The sequence below is a fragment of the Pseudorca crassidens genome, chromosome 3 (genome assembly GCF_039906515.1).
Source record: "Pseudorca crassidens isolate mPseCra1 chromosome 3, mPseCra1.hap1, whole genome shotgun sequence".
In the NCBI taxonomy this organism is placed as follows: Eukaryota; Metazoa; Chordata; class Mammalia; order Artiodactyla; family Delphinidae; genus Pseudorca; species Pseudorca crassidens.
The window spans coordinates 161,858,508-161,880,729 of record NC_090298.1 but is presented as its reverse complement, the minus strand read 5'-3'; the positions used below and the strand labels follow the sequence as shown (position 1 = coordinate 161,880,729).

The window sequence follows — 22,222 nt, the reverse complement described above, 5'->3', positions numbered from 1 at the left end:
ATCAGTCGTTCCCTCCCCCCCTCACGTGCATCCCTTTTCACCACCTCAGCCCCTGACCCGGGTCCCCCACCAGCTCCCACTGGCTGCCCTCCTCGCTTCCCTTAGGCTCCAACGCCCAGAGCCAGGTCACCCTCTGCGGACGGCCCCTTGCCCTGTAGGTCCCACACTAGGCTCCTGCTCAGGTGCCTCTCACAGGTGTTTGAATGTCTAATGGCCTGTCTTGTCTGTTCCTTAATTAAATTATGGGGAGCAGATATTGTGACTTCTAGTAAACAAGGTTGGGCTTTTTGGGGGTTTAAACAAGTTTGCCCTTAGCCCCTCGCAGCACTCCCTTCAGTGCCCTGTGTGAAACAGGTAAGCAGCATTCCTACAGCTGAACGAGCACAACCCGCGAGTCCTGTGAGCTGGAAGAAACTGCCCACGGGGGACACGCCAGTGTCCATCCCCTGGAGACATTGGCTACGGTCACATGCTCCTCAGGACCGTTGAATTGTATGATGTTGATCACCATCATAAAAACTTACCGTGTTGTTGCCTCTCTCTGAGGTGTGCTGTCCCCCTGCCAGCTCCCACCTGCCGCCAGGGGGAAAAAAACAGCCCTTGGCGGCGGCGGGTGATCCCCACTGCCCTCAGCAGTTGGCTCTGTCATCAGAGTTCCTTGGGTGTGTGGGCCCTTGAGGTTTTTATTGACAACTTAGCTATGCAAAGTAAGGAATTTAGTAGTAATGAAAAGCAGTTTTTCAAAGCAGTTTAATCAGCTGTTGTCTCAGGAAGCTGTAGTTCTTGCTGACCTTTTCCCCATTAGTGAGATGATGCTGGGACTGTTGGGGAAACTGCTTCTTGAGAGCTGTGGGTGTGCGCTGTCTGGGCACTTCTTCTTTTGCTTCATCTGATTCTGTATGTCCATATGTGAACACAGCTGTCAGTCAGCTTCAAACTCAGCAGTTTCAGGAGAAAATGAAAGGTTTGAGACCTACTGCCATCAGGACAGGCTGAGGTGTCCGTTTTAGCCCACGCCGCTGCCCTGTCCCATCGTCCCAGGTGGCAAGGGCTACACTCAGGGCTTCTGACTCCACCCAGGCTGAATCCCAAGGCGGCTGTAGGGCTCAGAGGGTAGGCCATGCGTCAGATCTGGGCATTTCTTCAGAAAATCATGCTTCCTCTCCACTGATTGGCTCAAACATCAGGGTGCCTGGTACATTTGGCTGCACGGGGATGGGGCAGCACCACTCAGCCTTGAAAAGCACTGGCCATCACAATTGCCGAGAGCTGCCTAAATGTCAAGTTCAGCGTGGCCAGGTGTCTTTTCATATCAGTAGGAAGTGCAGTCATGGAAGCACTGTGTTTCCAGCACATGGGCCGCAGGCCTTACAGTCTCCAGGATGGACCACGAGGAAAGTAAATGAGATCTCAGTGCTGCCTCAGCTTCCCCCAACCCCATGACCAGGAATGACCAAGTCTTGGGCCAAAGAAAACTATTCAGGGTCATGATCCTGCACCAGCTTCCCATGGGCCTCTGCCCGATGAGCGGTCCTGCAGGCTGAGCCTCCTGGGGTGCCCACACTGGGAGATAGCACGTTGGCTTCTTGATTTAACCCACGTTTCTCACATTTCCCTCTAGCTAGTGTCTGCGACAGACCTTCAGGGTAAACACTAAACCTGCGCAGAGTGTTTAAAAGCCCAGTAGGTATTGATGGAGCGTGGGCCACAGCCAGAGAGCTCCGCGAGTCCTGGCATCATTACCCCAAACTTCCAGTGGCCCGGGACAGACAGTTACTTCACTCCTGTTTTACAGATGAGCAGAGTGAAGCTCCGGAGAGAGGGTTGCACCCCTGTAACCCACAGCCAGGCTGCGTGCTGCCCCTCCACACCCTTTTGTGGCTCAGGGAGGGAACTCTGCACCCACAGGCCCCGGGCACTGTCTGTGCATCTGCTGCACTCACTGCACCCATGATGGCTCCTAGCCTCTGCAATCTGTCTCCAATGGTGAGTGCAGGGTCTAGGACGAGCCGTGTCCTAGGACTGCCCTGGTACCTGACACACAGTGTACACACCTTATATTTTTGTTGAGTGAAGAACTGTTTCTGGTGACTGATACCTATTAAGTGAAATCCTTTATCCTGTACAGCTTACAGGGTTCAGGAAGACTGAGTGTCTGGGGCCTGACTTAGAACCCAAGGCTTATCATTCGTATCATCCTGAAAAGAAAGCCATCCTCCACGTAAACCGTGTTGTCAAATGTTCCTGGAAGCACTACCCCACGAGTTCCAGGAATTGCCTTCCGATGCCTCCTCCGGCCTGTGGGAAGGACACGGGTGCATCTTCCAGGGTCGATACGCAGGCCCTCCACCTGTGCTCTCCTCTGTGTGGTGTCTGGGTGGTCCTGCCTGCCGCAGTCTCTGAAGACCAAGGATACCCTAGGAGTACACCCCCCTCCCGAATCCTTCCCTTGAAACAGCCATCCTTCTTGGTATCTGGAGGAGCTGTCCTGAGGAGAACAAATAAACCCTTTTTAGAGAGCTTTGAATTTAGCTGGGAGGACCCAATACTGGCCCAGTCCCTTTCCTGAAACCCTTGGGGCTGGGTGCGTTACAGAACTCAGAATTGTTTAGGCTTTACGTATGTGGTGTTGACAAGAGCTGAGGCAGAGCCTTGCGTTCAGTGACAGCCTCAGAACAGGAACGGTCGCACACACTGGTGTGGGTCAGGCTCTGCCTCCAAATTCACTTGAATGCCAACTCGCGTAAAGACCTTTGGATCTGGGATTGCAGATGGGCAGCGCGTTGAAGAGCCGCCAGGCGTCCTGGGAAGTTCACATCGAGGGACCTGCTCCGTCTTCTCCAAGCTGTGACTGTCCCCTGTGCTGGCCTCAAGTACGCATTTGTGCCTCACTTTGGTCAGTCCTGGGTTCACTTTGTTTCTGAGGAGCGAGAAGTCCCAGCCTCACCAGCCTTGCTCTCGGGCCAAGGAGCACGGGCAGCTGCCGTGGGGGAAGTGGATGTAATAACTCTCACACAAAGGACCGCCCTCCTATTTCCTCACCACCGTTCCTGGGCCTGGCTGGGAGCTCTCAGGCATAAGTAATCCAGCGGGGTTTTTTTACCTCTGTTTCCCTTCCTCCTCTGCCACTCAGGTCTGTTGCAGTTGCAACATCTTGATCAGTAGCTTCAGCTTTCTGGTTGGGTCTGTCCAACGACTACCCTTCGGGCCAATGTGTGACTTCTTCCAGAATTCAGATTCCTTTTGTGTTTGGCTGGCCCTGGGGCTGAGACCCCTGTGCGGTATTTCGCTGTGGCCGCGCAGGCGGCGGATCTCCTAGAGCTGGAGGGTTATTTTTCAGGTTGCTTGGAGTGTCCTTTCTCGGCTCCACAGGCTCCAGGTGACTCATGAATCAAGCCTCCGATTCTGATCAGCCTACAGAGCTCCTCTGCCGCTATTGACTGTGGCCCATCCCACAGGGGTGGTTTGCATTTGAATTCATTAAAATCAAGTATAATTAAATAAGACGTTCTTCAGCCACACTAGCCACATCTCAAGTAATCAGTAGCCACGTGTAGCTAGTGGCTCCCATATTAGTGCAGATCTAGAACATTCCATCATTGGGAAAGTTCTGTTGGACAGACAGGTGGATTAGTACAGACAAATAGAAAATCAAGGATTATGAAAAAAATCTAATGTCCATGATGATGACTAGAGAAACAAGATGTGGTCCATCTGTACAATGGCCTGTTGTTCAGCCATAAAAAGGAATGAAGTTTTCTGACACAAACTACAACATGGATGAACCTTAAAAACTTTATGCTAGGGCTTCCCTGGTGGCGCAGTCGTTAAGAATCCGCCTGCCAATGCAGAGGACACGGGTTCGAGCCCTGGTCCGGGAAGATCCCACATGCTGCGGAGCAACTAAACCCGCCAGCCACAACTACTGAGCCCGTGTGCCACAACTACTGCAGCCCGCGCGCCTAGAGCCCGTGCTCCTCAGCAAGAGAAGCCACGGCAGTGAGAAGCCTGTGCACTGCAACGAAGAGTAGCCACCCACTCACCGCAACTAGAGAAAGCCCATGCGCAGCAACAAAGACCCAACGCAGCCAAAAATAAATAAATAAATAAAATTTTTAAAAGAAAAAAAAAACTTTCTGCTAACAATAAGGCCCTACTGTATAGCACAGGGAACTATATTCAATATCTTGTAATAACATATAATGCAAAAGAATCTGAAAAAGATATAGATACAGATACAGATAAACTGAATCACTTTGCTGTATACCTGAAACATTGTAAATCAGCTATAGTTCAATTAAAAAAAAAAAACAAACCTTTATTCTGAATAAAAGAAGCCAGACACAAAAGTCCACAATAGTGTGTGGTTCCATTTATGTGAAATGTCCGGAAGAGGGAGAAAGAGATTAGCAGTTGCCAGGGGCTGGGGTGGGGAGTGGGGAGTGACTGCTAACAGGGACAGGGTCTCTCTTTTTTTTTTTTTTTTAACATCTTTATTGGGGTATAATTGCTTTACAATGGTGTATTAGTTTCTGCTTTATAACAAAGTGAGTCAGTTATACATATACATATGTTCCCATATCTCTTCCCTCTTGCGTCTCCCTCCCTCCCACCCTCCCTATCCCACCCCTCCAGGCTGTCACAAAGCACCGAGCCAATATCAGGGTCTCTTTTTGAGGTAGTGAAAAAGTTAGGTGGTAGTTGCACAACCTGGTGAATGTACTGAAAACCACTGAGTTCTTCACTGGAAATGGGTGAGTTGTATGTCACATGAATTATTTCTCAATGAAGCTGTTATAAAAACCAATCAAGAACTGACGGATTTCAGTTGGGGGCCCATAGCTTAAGGCCTTAGTACACAGATTCTTGTGAAGCAGCACTTTCTTGCAGCATTTGTTACCCTATTCAGATTTCTTCTTAGGGCTTAACCATCCACTGAAAGTATCCTGTGTGTTAATTTCATGCAGCATCTGTTACCCGCAAAAGCACAGGCGTGCCTGCAGAGTGTCCCAACCCTGTTATGGGCTTGGCATACAGTAGCTATCAGTAAACTTGGTGATGGTGTGAAAGTGACTGATCTCTCTTAACAGAAAATGCTCCTTTTTACTGTCACCTAGAACTGTCATCAGTCCCTGGGGCAGTCCCTCTTAGGGAAGTTAGGGCCTTGGCGGGCCTAAAAGTCTGATTTCCAGCCCGGGAATGGGTAGGACATGGTTGTGCGTGTTGCTGGTCTGGTCACCTCCCTGTGCAGGACTCGGCAAAATAAAGGTCGTACCTTTGGGTGACGGTAGCCCAGCTTCGGAAGCTTCTAGATATTGTTCAGTTGAAATTAAAGCATTTCTTTGGATGAGAAATAAGATTGTTTAATGTAGACAGAAGCCATCCATAAGTGCTGTTTTTCTTAGCTGTTGCTCTTAAATGTTCCCAAAGCCTCACAGGAGAGCGTGGACTAATTTTCTACACGTTTTACTTGGCTGCATTTTCTATTACAGCATTTTGCTGTCTTTTCCTTTTGCCCTGTTGCCACAGGAAAAAAAAAACCTAGGCAAACTGCATGCCGTTTTTACAGAGCATCAGCTGTTCATAGAGTAGTTTATGACAGAATCGCAGGCCTTAAATTAACAAATGCAAAAGTATATTGAAATGAGAATTAATTTGCATATTTGGTTGAGGTTTCAGCACTTAGGTTGTGATGTATTTTAATTAAGGATTAATTAGAATTGATAGGAATTTGCATAGTGTTATACTCCCGCCATCTGATGAATATCTAACGTGCATGACAGCTGTGATCTCAGAAACCGATGAGAGTTTGCTAAAGGGATATTCCTTGTAAAGTCCTGTGGGACCGAGAAAGTCCAGTGACTTAAAACATGGCTTCATCTAGAATGTTGCTTAAAAAACTGACCTGGGGGACGTTGTCTCAAAGGTAAATGCAGGCAGTTCTCCACACCAACAGGCTGTGCTCCAAGTTATCTCCCGGAAACAAGCATTTAACGGGCCCTTGACAGTGCGGGTGGCCAGCTGGTCAGAATGCCATTGCTCAGCACCAACCCCACCTGGGGGCCAATTTAGGGACAAGGGGGAGGGGGAGGGGGGAGTTGTCGGTGACATCGGTGATCCCCGGGTGACTCCAGTCACACAAGAATGCCCTTCAACCTGCAAGTGGGTGACGTCTCCCCTCTTTACCTTGCCCGTCTGTCCCTTCCCGGGCTCTGGTCCCATCTGCTCGACCAACACCTACAGGACAGAGCCTGCCCGTGTCTCACTCTAAGCAGTGCCTCTAAAGGGTCCCCAGTAAGTCCAAGTGTGGTGTGGTTTAGGGAGATGCCCCTTGTCAGGTTAAGGAGGGTTCTTTCTGTTCCTGGTTTGCTAAGGGTTTTTCTCATTAATGGGTGTTGTTTGAATGAGTTTGTTTGTTTCTTTTTTTTTTTTTTTAATTTATTTTGGCTGTGCTGGGTCTTCGTTTCTGTGCGAGGGCTTTCTCTAGTTGTGGCAAGCGGGGGCCACTCTTCATCGCGGTGCGCGGGCCGCTCACTATCGCGGCCTCTCCTGTTGCGGAGCACAGGCTCCAGACGCGTAGGCTTAGTAGTTGTGGCTCACGGGCCTAGTTGCTCCGCGGCATGTGGGATCCTCCCAGACCAGGGCTCGAACCCATGTCCCCTGCATTAGCAGGCAGATTCTCAACCATTGCGCCACCAGGGAAGCCCCATTCAGTTTGTTTCTTTCTGCATCCTTTGAGCTATAGTTTTTCTCCTTGTGGTTACTGTGATGCTTTACGTTGATAGGTTTTCATTTACACTGATTTTCATTGGCGTTGATGATTTTTACTGACAGATTTTGGAAGCACCTATGTTCAGAGATGTATCTTCTTGGTTATGATTCATATGTTTGTGCATGTACATGCACACAGATGCTGTTGACTTCGGGTTGCTGGTCATTTGTTTTGCCCTTTCGGCTCTGGTCATGAATGTGCTGGGATGTGACTTCCCCATGAGGTCCCGCCCTGAGTTCTCCGTCTGGTGAGTGGGTGGCTTTTTCCGTGTCTCTTCTCCAAAACAGTTTGTTGCAGAAAGGGGCTCTCTCTTCCTTGAGGGCCTGGTAGCACTGGTCCATAAAATGTCCTGGTGGCCTTTGAGGAGAGGTTTCTTAGCACAAGTTCCTATTTCTGGGCCGTGATTCTGTGAGGCCAGGCACGTTCCAGGAACCAGAGCCAAGGCAGTGAACAAGACAGCGACGGTCCTTAGGGAAGAGGGTTGTTCCACACAGCCGTAGAGAGACAGATGTGGCCCTCAGGGCCCTGGGTAGAGGTGGGGTGGGCGGGCGGGCAGGTGGGTCTCTGGGGGTATGTTCCCATGCTGTTGCCTCGGCTAAGGTGTTCACTCCTGGGCTGGGGAACCTGGGCTGCTTCTCTGTGAGGGAAGCGCCCACAGTCTGGGTTCCTGCCACATTTGTGATGCCACCAAGCTGGCGTCCTCGGGGTTTCAGGGGCCTTGCTTCCTCACTAAATAGATCTTCCCATGAGAATGGATTGCTCTTCCTTTACAACCCGGTCCTGGCCCCCTCCTCCTCACTTAGCATCTCTATGTCCACTCGATGGGAGCGCCTGCAGTGAGCCTTTTTCCTGTGCACAGGGCTTTCCCTCAGCATCTCATCTCTGGAACTCAGGACACCCTAACAGGCTCTTTCCAGGTGGCAGCTCTGTCTCCGTCCCACGACTGATGACTGTAGTGATGCACAGGGAGGCAGGAATCCTACACATGTGTCAGGAGGGTCACTTCTGGACTGTCCCACACCCAGAGCTCGCACCTGGGGCCTGGGCATCTCCAGGACATACCCACAGCCTCCGGCAGTGACCCAGCCACAGTCTGCTCAGGCCACAGGGTTTTGGCTCACCACCGCCCAGTACCAGTGCGAAATACAAGCAAGATGAACTAGGACATGGAAAGGAAGAATGAAGGAAGCATACAAAAGAATACGCCCAGGACTTCCCTGGTGGTCCAGTGGTTAAAACTCTGTGCTCCCAACGCAGGGGGCCTAGGTTCGATCCCTGGTCAGGGAACTAGATCTCACATGCCACAGCTAAGAGCCCGCATGCCACAACTAAGAGCCCGCATGCCGCAACTAAGACACGGAGCAGCCAAATAAAAAGCCCAAAAGTCCCACTAGATTCAACAGACATGAAATTACTCTGTCACATTGCTATAAAGGTTTCTATGTGCAACCTCTCTGTCTGTGTTGGCCTTTCCATAGACGGAGGGCAAACCAGACACTACCTTTCAAGGAGTCCTGATCTAGATTAGGACTGAACAAAACAAGCAAAAATCTCATCCTTCATACTGCACCCACAGAAGGAAAACTGTCAAGAGAAGGGGCAAGATCCAGAGGGGATTCCAAGGAAGGGGGGGAACCTGAAGGCAGTGATTCAGAGGTGTGCTGACCTACCCGGACCTGCATGCATGTAGGTTCTTCCTCAGACCCATGTTAGGCTCTGTGACATGCATACTGTGGAGCAGGGTTGCAGACCACAGTGTTGGTAAATAAAGTTTTATTGGAACACAGCTGCTCATTGGTTTACTATTTTCTGGGGCTGGTTCAGTTCCCAGTAAGGGCTCTTTTCCTGGCTTCCAGACAGATGACTTCTCGCTGTGTCCTCACAAAGGGAATGGAATAAGGAAGAGGTCTCTCTTCCTCTGCTTAGAAGGCCACAGTCTTATGGATTAGGGCCCCACCCCTATGACCTCACTGAACTTTTTTTTTTTTTTTTGGCTGTGTTGGGTCTTTGTTGCTGTGCGCAGGCTCTCGTTGCAGCAAACAGGGGCTACTCTTCCTTGCGGTGCGTGAGCTTCTCATTGCGGTGGCTTCTCTCATTGCAGAACATGGGGTCTAGGCACGCAGGCTTCAGAAGTTGCAGCTCGTGGGCTCTAGAGAGCAGGCTCAGCAGTTGTGGTGCACGGGCTTATTTACTCCATGGCATGTGGGATCTTACCAGGCCTGGGATCGAGCCCATGTCCCCTGCATTGGCAGGCAGATTCTTAACCACTGCGCCACCAGGGAAGCCCCTCGTTGGATTTTAATTGCATCCTCACAGGCCCTATTCCACATAGACATTGGGGGTTCCACATGTGAATTTGGGGGGACACAATTCAGTCCATAGCAGTTCCATATTGTTTCTTAGAAAAAACATAATGTGTTGCTATTCATAATTTTATTTTACTTCCTTGTTTGGTTTACTGGAGTTTTTTACCCACAGTAAATTGGGAACATAAGGAAATTTGGTGGTTGGGTGGAAGTGCCTCTGTTTTAGATCCCACCACCTCATCTGAGTGTCTGCAACTGACAGTGTCCCTGAGCTGAGCTCCTGGTCTCCAAAGCCTCCCCGCCTGCCAATCGAGGGCTGTGGGGGAGCTGAGGAGCACCCCTGGGACCGGAAATGAGCTTGTTGTAATTAACGGTAACGAGTGTCTAATGACCATGATCAGGCAGGGACAGTGTGCTGGGAGACAGATGCGCGGTGCTGAGGGAGAGGCAGGGCCGCATGCAAGGGGCCGCTCGCTGACAGAAGGCAAAGGCGCTCGGCATAGCCGTGTCCACAGCTGGGACCGGTCCTGGTGACTAAGGCACAGGGTAACTTTTTTTAAGTTTTGCTTCTCCTCATACACATACATTCGCAAAAATATACAGCTTTAAAGAAGCAAAGCTTGTAGCTCATGAATGATGGTCATAACATACGCACTGTTAACACCACAGGGCCTGGGGTATGACAGGCATATTGTCTCCTTATTCATGGGCATTTGGGCGGTTTTCGTTTTTCACAGTTACGGGGTGGTCATGAGTGTCCTGTAAATACAACATCTGCGGGGGTCAGTGTTCCTGTAGGGTAAATTCGCAGAACAGAGTTCTGATCAAGATCAAAGGATATGTGCTTTTTCTGTGTTAATCGGCATTTCAAACCTCCCCTCCAAAAAAGGCCACACCAACACATACCCCGTAAAGAGATATGAGAAAATGGTGTTCTCTTTGTAATTTGAGAGCTTTCATTTGAGGACAGTAAGTCCCGTGGTTTTTTGGTGTATTTTTTAAAATCTCCAGCACCTGGTTGGGTACCTGGCTTGTGATAGACTCTCAGATGCTTACTGTTGGATAAATAAAAGAACGAAAGGGGTTCCCTAGTGGTCTAGTGGTTAGGATTCGGCGCTTTCACTGCTGTGACCCAGGTTCAATCCCTGGTCGGGGAGCTGAGATCCCACAAGGCATGTGTCACGGCCAAGAAAAAAGAATGAAAGACTGCCACGCACCCCTGAGCAGCCCAGAGTCACACACTCATGAACACACACAGGTGTGCACATGCCCCCACCACCGCATGTCCAGCCTGGACCACTGCTGCCCCTAATTGTAATGACGGAAGCTGTGATGGAAGCTGTGGAGGTGGCCTCTCCAGCCCGGGAGTCAGGGTGTGCTGGGGGCCCTCTGGGGCGGGACGGGGTGCTGTGTGTCCCTCTCGAGTCACTCTTGAGCCCCAGCCGCAACCACGGGTGCTCAGGGACGAGCTGCTGAGTAAGACTGAGACGGTCGCAGAGCATCTGCTGTGCTGCAAAGGGCCATGAAGGGCCCAGCAGAGGGAAAGTTCATGAAGGTGGGTTTGGAAGGCCGTCACGAAAGACCCTGAGTACGAGGTGTCAGAGTCTAGGCTTTAGTTTAGGTGGATGCAGGCCCTGGTTGAAGTCTTTGAACAAAAGACTGGCATGATGAGCACAGTGTTTGAAGGTAGTTGGCTTGCCGGTGTGCACAGTGGATCGGAGGGGAGGGGTTTCCTCACAGGTCATGGAGGGCAGGAGAGGGGTCAGCGCAGCAGGGTTCCAGCAGTGGCATTAAGGGAGGGGATGGATGGTGGGTTGATCATGGAGTTTGAATCAATAGGATTTGCAAACAGAGGGCCTGAGGGTGGAGGACGTCCATTATCTGCTCTGGGTTAGGAGTGGTTAGGAGGGTGCGGGCCTTCACAGGGATCAGGCCGCACAGGTCAGCTCTGTCCAGGGGTGCCCAGCGTTTACATCTGGTGCTTCTTGAAGACCAAGTAAGGTTGTTAGAGAATTGGGTCTCTGAACTGGAAGGCCAGCAACTGATAAAAGGGGCACTTTTCCTTTAGTTCTTTCAGAAAAAGCCACATTATAACCCAGTGGGACTGAGTTAAGTGTCAGGGGTTCCTTTGGGTGAGTTGAGGGTCCCCAAACGTAAGGAGGTAAAGCTCCCTGCATGTGAAGAAAATTCCTGCAAGGATATCTCTTGAGCGCCTTCAATTTTCACTGGGGAGTTTTTGACAGAAAAGGTTAACCTGTTACATAGGGAACAAGAAAGGGGCACATGATTAATGAGTAAATATCCATATGATAGGATTAAACTCAATTTTTTTTTTTGGCCGCACCACGTAGCTTGCAGGATCTTAGCTCCCCGACCAGGGATTGAACCCGGGCCACAGCAGTGAAAGCGCTGAGCCCTAACCACTGGACCACCAGGGAATTCCCTAAACTCAATTTTTATTTGCGCACTTGAGTCAGTCAGTAGCTGATAGTATTGAGAGCCTGTTTCCAAGAAAACACTCTAAACTTTGTTTTTCCAGAAAGTCAGAGCTAGATGGATATCCTATATCATTACCTCCTTCTCCGTTCCCTGCCTTCCATCAGGAACCACCCCCCAATCTTTTTTCCTCTGTAGCCACAGATGTTTCTTCTGTCACTGAAAAAGCAAAGAAGACACAGGTCCTGCAAGACCACCCTCCTCAGACCCGAGCTTTCTCTGTAACCCCTGCAGCAGGCTCTTCCCTGTACTGCCTGTCTCCCATGCTCCTCCGGAACTTGCTAGTCAGGCTGTACCCCACCTTACCCTGCTTTTTCAGAGGTTAACAGCATTCCCCTAATGACCAAGCCCATGTTTTCACCCCTCTGTGACTACTTCTGGTTTTTCCTCCACCTACCCAATAACTCTTTTCGTCTCCTCCTTTGCCTGTTCTTGAAATGCTGGTTTTCTAGTATTCAGGGGCATGGCCTTCTCATAGGTGTAGCTGCAGGTACACGTGGATATGTATGGATTTCCCACACACCACACACCGATGACTCATGAATACCTGTTTCCCACCCAAACTGGTCAGCTCAGCCCCAGCTCCCAGGAAGCAGCTGCCTCGCAGCCACCTGGACGTTCAGGCTTAGCTGGGTCAGGGACCAGGCTGATGCCATTTTTTCTCGTGCCTGCCTGCTGCTTTGTGTGCTGTACTTGGGAAAAAATGGCACCTTCCAGGGCGAATGTGGGAGTGGTCACAGCCTCTTCCTTTCTCTCATGCCCGCATCTGGTGGTCACAGACTCTGGGGCCTCGCCCTCTGACCGCCCTGTAGCCGACCTGCATCCCCTCGGACAGCAACAGCTCCCCCCCACTGCCTCCCCTGCCCGTCCACTGCCCGTCCAGTCCTGCCCTTGAGCACGTCACCCTCTCACTCCAGCTGCGGTGGCTTCTCCATGTTGTAAAGCCAATCATCTTGTTTCTCCGCTTAAAGTCTCTCCGTGGGGGACTTCCCTGGTGTCACAGTGGTTAAGAATACGCCTGCCAATGCAGTGGACAGGGGTTCGAGCCCTGGTCCGGGAAGATCCCACAGGCTGCGGAGCAACTAAGCCCGTGCGCCACAACTACTGAGCCTGCGCTCTAGAGCCTGCGAGCCACAACTACTGAAACCCGCACGCCTAGAGCCCATGCTCCGCAACAAGAGAAGCCACCGCAATGAGAAGACCGCACACTGCAACGAAGAGTAGCCCCCACTGGCCGCAACTAGGGAAAGCCCGCGCACAGCAACGAAGACCCAATGCAGCCATAAATAAATAAATAAATAAATGTATTTTTTAAAAAAGGTCTCTCGGTGGGTTAGTTCATCTTCTCTGGCACCTCTGGATCAGTCTTTTCCTCTTTACTTTATAGCAACAACCCTCCCCCCAACACACGCACGGGAAACACAAACAGACATAATAGATGTGTTACCAAACCAAAGTTCAGTCTTCTGAAAAGCAAAGTCACTCTCCTGACACCGGGTGGTGGTGAAGGAAAGTACAGTGTTTATTGCAGGGTGCCAAGCAAGGGAGTGGGAGACAAGCCTCAGATCTACTCCACCTTGGTCTTTGAGTGAAGGTTTTTTGGTTTGTTTTTTTTTAAGGGGAAGAACAGAGAGGCTGGAATTAATCATCATCTTGTGACATTTCATAATCGTAGTTTCGGGAATCAGGATGTCTCTGGTTTATGATTCGCTGACCAGGTGGGTCCATGGCTTAGGGGTCTGTTAGCTCATCTTGCCCTGGAGACATAACCTGAGTTTGTACATTAATGATGATATCTATAATAACAATTTTAGCACGTTAACGATGTTATCAACAACAGCAATTTTAGTCATCTGACTGATTAGTGTTCAGTTAGCACAGGACTGAGGTCAAAGGGGACAAGAAAGGGAATAAAGTTTTAGATAGAGGAACTAGTCAAACTCAGTAAGGGAACTCGGTTTTGGGGGGCTTAGTTTCAGACGCACAGCAGCACGGCCTTGCCTGAAGCCAGGCGGCCACTAGCCTTCGTATCCCTGCCTGTGCTAGTGTGTGTGTCTGGAACGTGCTTCCTCTCCCATCTGAAGACAAGGTTCAGGGCTTCAGGCTTTCCAGCACCCAGTGCCACCCCACCCCTGCCCTGCGGGCCCCCACACACACCCATCTGTGGGCTGTGAGCTGTGGTCGGTGTGCCCCCTGCATTCCCGCCACCCGGACTGGGCTCCTAAGCACGGCACCTGGACCAGCGTCACGGGGGTTACTCAGTGTCTGTTATCAGATGAAGTCTTTCTTTCCCCTCAAGGGTTCCGTGAAAAGTGTTCAGACACGAAGCCAGTGCTAACACTCTGTCGTGGTTGTTTTCATTCCGACAACAGACACTGATTCAGTGTCTCCTCTCTTACCCAGGGTTGAACATTCGTGGCATTCTGGCAGAGGGTCCCCCCGACGCTCAGCTCCAAAAGCTGGATAACCTGCTGCTGGCCGAGGGCATGTGCAGGCCGGAGAAGCACCGAAGAGGAGCCCAGGCGGCGGCCGGCACAGCAACCCCACGTGGCTGTCCAAATGACAGTGGCCCTGAGCACTCTGACTCCAGGGCCAAGCTGTCCCAGACCCGACAGATTTACCCCTCTGAGCTAGAGAAACATGAACAGGTGATCTTTCTGCATGGGAGAGTTTCTGTCATGTGAACGCGCATTTGTCAAAGCGAAACATGGAGCGCTAACTGCCTGCCTTTGGTGGCCCAGAGCAGGGCGTCCACACACTTGGTCTCACGGCAAAGGTGGCCGATTTTACCCGAAGCCTTTTGCCTTCACTTCTCAGTAGCCAGCCTGTGTGGGAGCCTCGGGGGGCAGGTGGCCGGTCCCACGTGGAGCCCCCGGGACAGCCTGCCGGGTAGTCACCGGCTGGCATTTGTCTCCCCACCCCAGGCCTGCCGTGAGTTCACCACGCATGTCACCAGCCTTCTCCGGGAGCAGAGCAGGATAAGGCCTGTCTCGCCCAAGGAGATCGAGCACGTGGTGGGCACCCACGGCAAGTTCAACAGCGTCCCGATGCAGCTGAAGGAGAGCACCTGCGAGGCCGTGATGACCCTGCGCTCGAGGGTCCTCGACGCCAGGTCAGGCCCTACCTACCCCCGGCCTGTGACCGCAGGGTCAGCTCTCAGGAAGAGGAACCTAAGGCAGTGCTGGCTTGGGTCTAAGTTCTGGGGGCCTCCAGGCCTGTGCAGGGGCTGTGGCCACAGCTGCAGGCGTAGCCCTCACACAGCCTCTTGGAAGGCGACTGAAGTGCTGGCTGCTGCTGTTACAACCTCTAGGGAATCAGAGACGAGGACGAGGCCCCACGTACGATCCCCGGCTGAGGCCGTCTGTCTTCACAGGCGTAAGCGGCAGAACTTCGGCAAGCAAGCCACGGAAGTGCTGAATGAATATTTTTATTCCCATGTGAGCAACCCTTACCCCAGTGAAGAAACCAAAGAAGAGCTGGCCAGGAAGGGTGGCATCACCGTCTCCCAGGTGACAGTCCTTCCCTGCCACACCTCCCTGAACCCAGAAGGGAGGGAAAGTTCAGCCCAGTGAGGAGGCCACCCAGGGAAGCTGGTGAAATGTGTGGGGCGGGAGCCGGGTAGGCAGGCTTCCAGTCGGCCTGACTGGGCTCAGGTCCGGGGTCTGGGCTATGAAAGTGGGCCTCAGGCGGGAAGCCACACCCACCAGGTGTGGGGACTCGCTGAGGCGGCCGGTGTGGAGTGTGCGGTCCCGGAGGCGACACCACAGAGTGTATCATGAGGTACTCCGTGGATTGTAGTCGTTGGGATTTAATATTCTCCTAACAGAGGGATGTGCTGTGTTGCGTAAGAGGGGTGGGGTATGAGCTTGGGAGAAGAAGAAGAACTTGGAGGAAAATTAGGACTTGAAGTGATAGACCAGCTCTTGTGCTTAAGTACCGATTCAGTTATCCTGGGATAAGTTCAGGCGCGTGCCTTGCCTTCTTGTTTCTCAAACAGTCCAGTGTGTGTGTCTGGGGGTACAAGACAGACGACATCTGGCTCCAGAGGGGGAATGGTGGTGCAGGTCAGAGAAGGGACCTGGACAGCCTTGGGCAACCTTGGTAGTCGGGACCACCACTGTCCTCACTGGAATTGGGGTAAGGTGGCGGGGCTAAGATGAGAACCCAAGAAATATTTCCGAAGGCTTTAAAGCGAGAACGGTAAGTGCAGGCAGCCCACAAGCAAGAGGCAGGACCAGGCCACGCCCGTGGGGCAGCGTGGGGGTCAGGGCACGGCACCCCGCCCCCGGCTGCAGGGAGGGCTGCTCCCACTGTGCAGTTGGAGGGGCTGAGCTTCCAGCCCAGTCAGCCTGTGCCCTCCGTCACCACCCTCTGCTCTGGTCCCTGCCCAGTCCAGCAGCGACTTGGGGACAAGGGCACTCAGGAACCCCGCAGGGTCACACAGGCAGCAAAGCCTCACAGGTGTCCCGGTCACAGGAGACCTCACTCGGCCTGGAACCGCTGCGGTGTCCTCAGCACCTTGGCTGGAGCTGAAGTGAGGGCTGCCCCTCTGGGGCTTCGAGGCCCGGAAGAAGTGGGAGCCATGGCAGCTTGTTTGTCACCGTGAGCAGTTGTCTGAAAACAGCCAGATTCACTTCAAGCCCTGGCACCCCCAGAGAGCACATGGGTCTTGGGTCTCAACTTTATCTCAGGAGAGGGTTCGTTGCAAACAAAAGTTTGGAAAGCACCGGCCACATTCCAGTGACTCCTGCTCTGTGGGCGGGCCCTGAGACCCCGCCCACCAGCAGCAGAATTCTGTGCTGGGAGCCCCTCCCCACTCGGGCAGGTCCTCCAGCTGGGAATGTCTGACAGCTGAGGGAGGGCTCGGAATTTGGGATACAGATGTCGTGTAGGCTGTGCGGTTCGCCCAAGGAGGAAGTAGCGGGGGAGGGAGAGCACCATTAGGGCAAAGGGTGTTGCAGATGAGGCAACAGACGTTTTCAGGACAGCTGCAACTCCAGGGTGAGGAGGCCCGAGGGGGAAAGGGCGGGAGAGCTGAGCCCATGGACAGGGAGATGGGCAGAAACCCAGGCGGCTGCAGCTGTGTGAGCCAAAGGGACCAGAGTGACTGGGCAGGGAGTGGCCAATGGCTCCGAGCTACAGCTGGTGGAGAGGGCATCCCACTCCTGTACGAGGTGTCGGGACACACCCCGTGGAGAGGGTGGACCCTGGCCCGGACCAGCTCCCCAGCAGCCACCCTCCCTCACCCACACGGGAAGTTTGCTCTTTGTCCCTCTAAAATGCCAGTTGAATTCAACATGGAAAACTGCTCACTGCTATTCTTCTGCAAACTTAGTCCAGGTTTTGGGCTTCCCTGGTGGCGCAGTGGGTGAGAGTCCGCCTGCCGATGCAGGGGACACGGGTTCGTGCCCCGGTCCGGGAGGATCCCGCACGGCGCAGAGCGGCTGGGCCCGTGAGCCATGGCCGCTGAGCCTGCGCGTCCGGAGCCTGTGCTCCGCAACGGGAGAGGCCACCACAGTGAGAGGCCCGCGTACCGCAAAAAAAAAAAAAAAAAAAAGAAAAGAAACAGATTTTTAGAGGAGAAAAGTCCTCCATCCACAGCGCTGCCACGTAACTCAACTGTTTATTTCTGTTCATTAAAATACATAACCTTTCACAGTAGGGCCTGGTGCCTTACTTTGGGATATGTCTGCACGCTCTTAGGAAGGCACTGCCCAGGGTCTCACCCAGACAATTCTGCCCCCAGGGGACATTTTCATTATCACAACTCTCGGGGGGAGGGGAGGACACTACTGGCATCTGGTGGGTGGAGGCCAGGGGTGCTGCTCAGCACCCTCAGTGCCCAGGACGCCCCCCAGAGAGTGACCCACAGGGAGAGGCCCTGCCCTGGAGGTCTCGGTGCAGGTTTGGAGTCAGAGCTGGGCTCAGACCTCTAGGCCCTGGGCTGGCCCCTTGCTTACAGGATGCATGTGACTGCAGCTCCCTCCTAACTGGCTTTGGGGACTAAAAACAGGCCCTCAGCTCAGTGCTCAGCTCCTTCCCCTGCACTGTCAAGTGGTCCTTATCCTTTGATAAGTTTTGGATTCGACTGTGTTCTTTGCTTAAATTGCATTCCCAGAAATGTGGTTACTGATGCGTCTCCCGCATCAGTATTCAGTCTGTTGCCTGCCGCCGCAGTGAGCAGACACTCGTCTCTCTGAGTGTGTCACACACATGCCTGTTTTCCTTCCAGCTCCCCCCTCTCCTATAAGCCACGCCAGGTCCAGGGTGTCACCAACACACTGCAGACGTTTCCCTGGGCCCACAGTTCATTAGCGCCACCTACTCAGTCCCAGCCTCTCACCCAGCCCCAGGGCCACACGTTGTCACTCAGTGATGTTCCCCCCGGCTGTCTGTCCACATCGCGTCTCATCGCTAGGTCAGTTTTTTCCAGTGACTTCCATCTCTGCCTGTCCACAGGTCTCAAACTGGTTCAGCAACAAAAGAATCCGGTATAAAAAGAACATGGGGAAGTTTCAAGAAGAGGCTACCACTTACACAGGTAAGATGGCAGAGGACACCACCAATGTCAGGGGCCCGGGCAGCCAGGCCAGCTGCCCTTTGAGGCCCAGCTCCAGTCAGTAAGGCTGCCCAGCCCAGGGTCAGTCGCTCCCATGTGGCCGGGCCCACTGAGCTGCATCTGGGGAAGCAGACTGGTCCCTGCGTACGCCTCTTTTCTCTATTTACACTGTGAGGTTTCTGTTCCCATTAGTGATTATCCCAGTGAAGTCAACACATCCCGGCAGGCTGGGCAGATGCTGTGGGGACAGAAAGTTCCTACCAAAAGTCTGGTTTCCCCACCCACGCAGGGCTGCTGGAGGGGCAGGGAGCCGTAGGAGTCACCTCCGCAGCCTCTTCCTGGCCGGGGGTCTGGTAGGTCCCACTGGTCCTGACCCCTCCTGCCCTTCCAGGTTCCTTTGGTCCCTTTCCGATGACCAGCACCAGTGACACACTTATCACCCTGCAGACGCTGGCCTCCCTCCGGCCCGCCCCTGGGGAAGGCAGCCTTCTGGGCCAGGTGAGTCTCCAACACAATCCCAAGGACACCTGTGGGCTCCCGGACTCTGTGATAGGGCTGACGTGGAGCCCAGGTGGGTGGCGGGTCCTCGGAACCGGCTATCTCGACCGTGTCTCAGTCCATCATGGGGACGAATGCAGGCTGGCAGAGCCGCCTCAGGGAGCCCAGCTCTGTGGCGCCCCACTCGGCAAAGACCTTCACGCCTCACAGGACTCGATGACTGCTGAGGGCTTTGCCTATTGGGAAGGAGCCCTCCTTCCCCGATGGTGTCTGTACCCATCAGGAGAAGGCAAGGGTGGGCAGACGAGGCCCTGATGGTCTGAAGGTACAGCCCCACTGGGCTCAGACCCTTCAACACGTTCATGCCATGGCCTCACCATCCTGGCTGCCCCCTTGGCCGGTGCGAGCTGGGCCAGAGTGAAGATCTGGGAAGAAAATGAGCCATGGATCTCAGCTGTCTCGGGATGTGCCCTCAGGAACTTTCTCAGGGTTTGGGGCAAGGTGCCAGGCCAGCCAGGATCAGAGGGCATCATCCCTCTCGCAGTCCCTGGGGCCTCTCGGCCTCCCACTGACAGCCACAGGGGCCTGACCCCCCGCGCAGGGTTGTCCTGAAGAGGCTGCGCAGGTGCAGGTGTGACAAGGCCATGCAGGAGTGGGCAGGGCCTTACACAGCCCACCTGTTTCCTTCGGGGTTGACCCCCCACCCGTTTACCCCCAGCCCCTCTTAAAGGTTCAGGGAATGGATGCCTCCCGGTGCCGGGCAGCGCGCATCCCATCACTGTGGCAACCCCACAGCCCATAATGAGCACCTGAACAGAGTAAATGCTCTGACACCAGCAAGTGGCCAGACCTGTCCGGCTCTGCCCTTGCCCAGGGCTCAGCACCTCGAGCACAGGAGGGGTGAGCGTGTGAGAGTGAATCGGGGTGAGGGTTCCGTGGACTGTGACATGGGGTCGTGTCAACCCCACATAGTAAGCAGGAAGGTTAGGGTTGTGGTGTGGACACCCACCTGTGCCGTGGGCCCCTGCCCTGGACAGGCACAGATGCTCTTCCAGAGAGCAGGTCTCAGGGGCTGAGGTCACCCCAGCTGCGAGCCATCTCCTTGGCCCTGAGCTGCCCTTTGGCTCCCAGTCCCACACTGGGCCCCAGCCTGTCACCTCCCAGGCCTGCGAGTGGACCCCTCCCCTCCCCACTCATGTTCTCCTTCTGGGATCATAGGCCTATGGGTGTCCATCCAAGGGCAGAGTGTGTCCCCCTGAGGCCACTATCCTTGTCCCAGTTGCTTTCAGACTGAGGGTGGGCGGAGCAACGCTGGCCTCTCAGTGTCCCTGTGTCACATGATGAGGCAGCCCTTGAAGGCATTCTCTTGATTTGTTTGCCCAGCACTGTCCTCTGTGGCAGATCCTTGGGACACATGGGAGGTAATAGCTGAGGCGGGGGAGGGGGGAACGGGATGGGTGGGTGAGGAGCAGGGTCTTGGGCCTTGTGGGGTCGGAAGGGGTAGAGGGTGCAGGCAGGAGGGTTCAGCCTGTTAAGGAAAGTTCAAGAATGAGGAAGGTGAATGGGACTTCCCTGGTGACACAGTGGTTAAGAATCCATCTGCCGAGGCAGGGGACACGGGTTCGAGCCCGGGTCTGGGAAGATCCCACATGCCACGGAGCAGCTAAGCCCGTGCACCACAACTACTGAGCCTGCGCTCTAGAGCCCGCGTGCCACAACTACTGAGCCCGTGCGCCACAACTACTGAGCCTGCGAGACATGGCTACTGAAGCCTGTGCACCTAGAGCCCATGCTCCACAGCAAGAGAAGCCACCGCAGTGAGAAGCCCGCGTGGCGCAACAGAGTAGCCCCCGCTCGCGACAACTAGAGAAAGCCCATGCACAGCATCGAAGACCCAACGCAGTCAAATAAATAAAATAAATATACAATTAAAATAAAATAAAATAAAAAAGAATGAGGAAGGTGAAGGGGAGCTTGTGAGTTGCAGGCCCTGCTCTCGTGGGCTGCAAACCACTACCAATAGTAGTGGTTTCCATTGTGGGGGGCTCCTGTGGACAAACATCCCAGGGTCACATGTGCCCGATATATCCCCGCCCTGTGGACAGAGCCCACACGCCCGCAGCCATGGGCACTGCCCTCCTGACTCCCAGCCAGGCCCGCGTCCTGCTGGGTTCCTGAGCCTCTTCCTGCTTACCACGTCTCACCACGATGTTTGGGGGACCACCGTCAGCTCGGGGCCTGCCTGGGTCTCCCTCACCCTCAGAGTGTGTGCCACGGTGCCCTGCCAGTCCTTTGCCAGAGCCCGGCCAGTGGAGGCCAGTTCCTCCCAAGGAGGCACACTCATGTGCAAGGCCAGCTGTGACCCAGGACTGACCCCTCTGTCCCTGCCCCATCTCCTGGCTTCTCTCACGGTTCTCGGCATGTTCTAGGCCGCCTCAGGGATGTGGGGGCCGGATGGGTCATCTGTCCCACAGCCCCCCCCGACTCTCTGTCTCTGTCTTTTCAGGCCAGGGGCGGCTGGCAGGTGAGGCGACCGCTTCACCTATTGGAGACCCCGGCAGGGTCACTTCAAACGCATCTAATTAAGTGTTGGGATGAGCAGAAAAGAGAACGGTGCGACCTGCCTTGGTTCCCTGGAATTCATGTTTCCTCAGAAAACCCAGAACTGACAGCAGACAGCGCTCCCTGAGCTGACGGCAGGCGACACCGGTACCATCTTTTGCTTGTCGGCTGGGGTTTGAAATGGGCTGAGACACTGCTCGTTCTGCCAACTCCGTTTGGTGTTTTTTACAGTAATTTTATGGTTAAGGCTGAATTGTTTCTTCCAGGACTTGGCACAAATTCTCCCATTACAGTTTTGGACCGATTTTAATTTCGATGTCGTTCACTCCCAGATTTGTTCCTGCCGATGGCTGACCGCGCAGGTGCAGGGCTGCAGCTGCGCAGTTGGGCGGGTTGTTACTCTGTTTGCTCGTTTGTCCATCCGTGTGCCAACTCGCCCAGACACTGCCTTCCACACTCTCTTCTGCTGTGTCGTTTCATGCGGTTTTGATTTAAGTCTGTTGTGAGCTCAGAATTTTACTGGGAATTGGTTTGGCACCTTTTTCTGTTAATACAAGTTCTACCATTTTCAGCTGAAATGTCGTTAAAGGTGATAAACTTCCCAAGCACTTTCCTGCATCCGTGCTCTTGAAATCCTGCTGGCCCAAGGCTTGGCGCTGCAAGTCCCCCGGCTCCTGGATGCCCCTTTCTGTCTCCTCACCCAGTTCCTCCTCTGCTTCAGCCTTCGGGTGGGACCTTCCCTCTGTCTCCTCCTCTCTTCCCCTCACCGGGAATGAAGATGCTAGAGCTGGGCTGTTGGGAGAATTAAATGAACCTGGGCTCAGGACAGCTCGGGGCCCTGAGCAGGTGCACTGTATCTGCCCGTCAGTCAGTGTCACTGCGGCCCTAACCCCGCACTGTCAGCTGCCACCATGACCAGCATCTGAGCTTCTGTCCAGAGTGTTTCATCTCTGGACACAGAGTGTTCTGACTCCCGTGCACCTCCACACCAGCTCCGCCCAGATCCTGGCCAGCTGGATGCGTCACCGT

At 53.6% G+C, this 22,222-nt stretch overlaps 1 protein-coding gene across 5 annotated transcripts in view; it reads left to right on the top strand.

The window, feature by feature from the left end:
* The window catches only part of PBX4 (PBX homeobox 4), a 38,542-nt gene extending 16,643 nt beyond the window's left edge, over positions 1-21,899 (top strand). For 2 of the 5 annotated variants that reach the window (XM_067733384.1, XM_067733385.1), the window contains exons 3-7: positions 13,978-14,222; positions 14,499-15,083; positions 18,034-18,115; positions 18,525-18,631; positions 21,138-21,899. In XM_067733384.1, coding sequence (XP_067589485.1) covers positions 13,978-14,222; positions 14,499-15,083; positions 18,034-18,115; positions 18,525-18,631; positions 21,138-21,320 — 1,202 coding nt within the window. In that variant the 3' untranslated portion in view covers positions 21,321-21,899. The remainder of the gene's footprint in view (positions 1-13,977; positions 14,223-14,498; positions 15,084-18,033; positions 18,116-18,524; positions 18,632-21,137) is intronic. The other 3 variants (XM_067733388.1, XM_067733386.1, XM_067733387.1) reach the window with 3 other exon arrangements.
* The last annotated feature ends 323 nt before the right edge of the window (positions 21,900-22,222 follow it).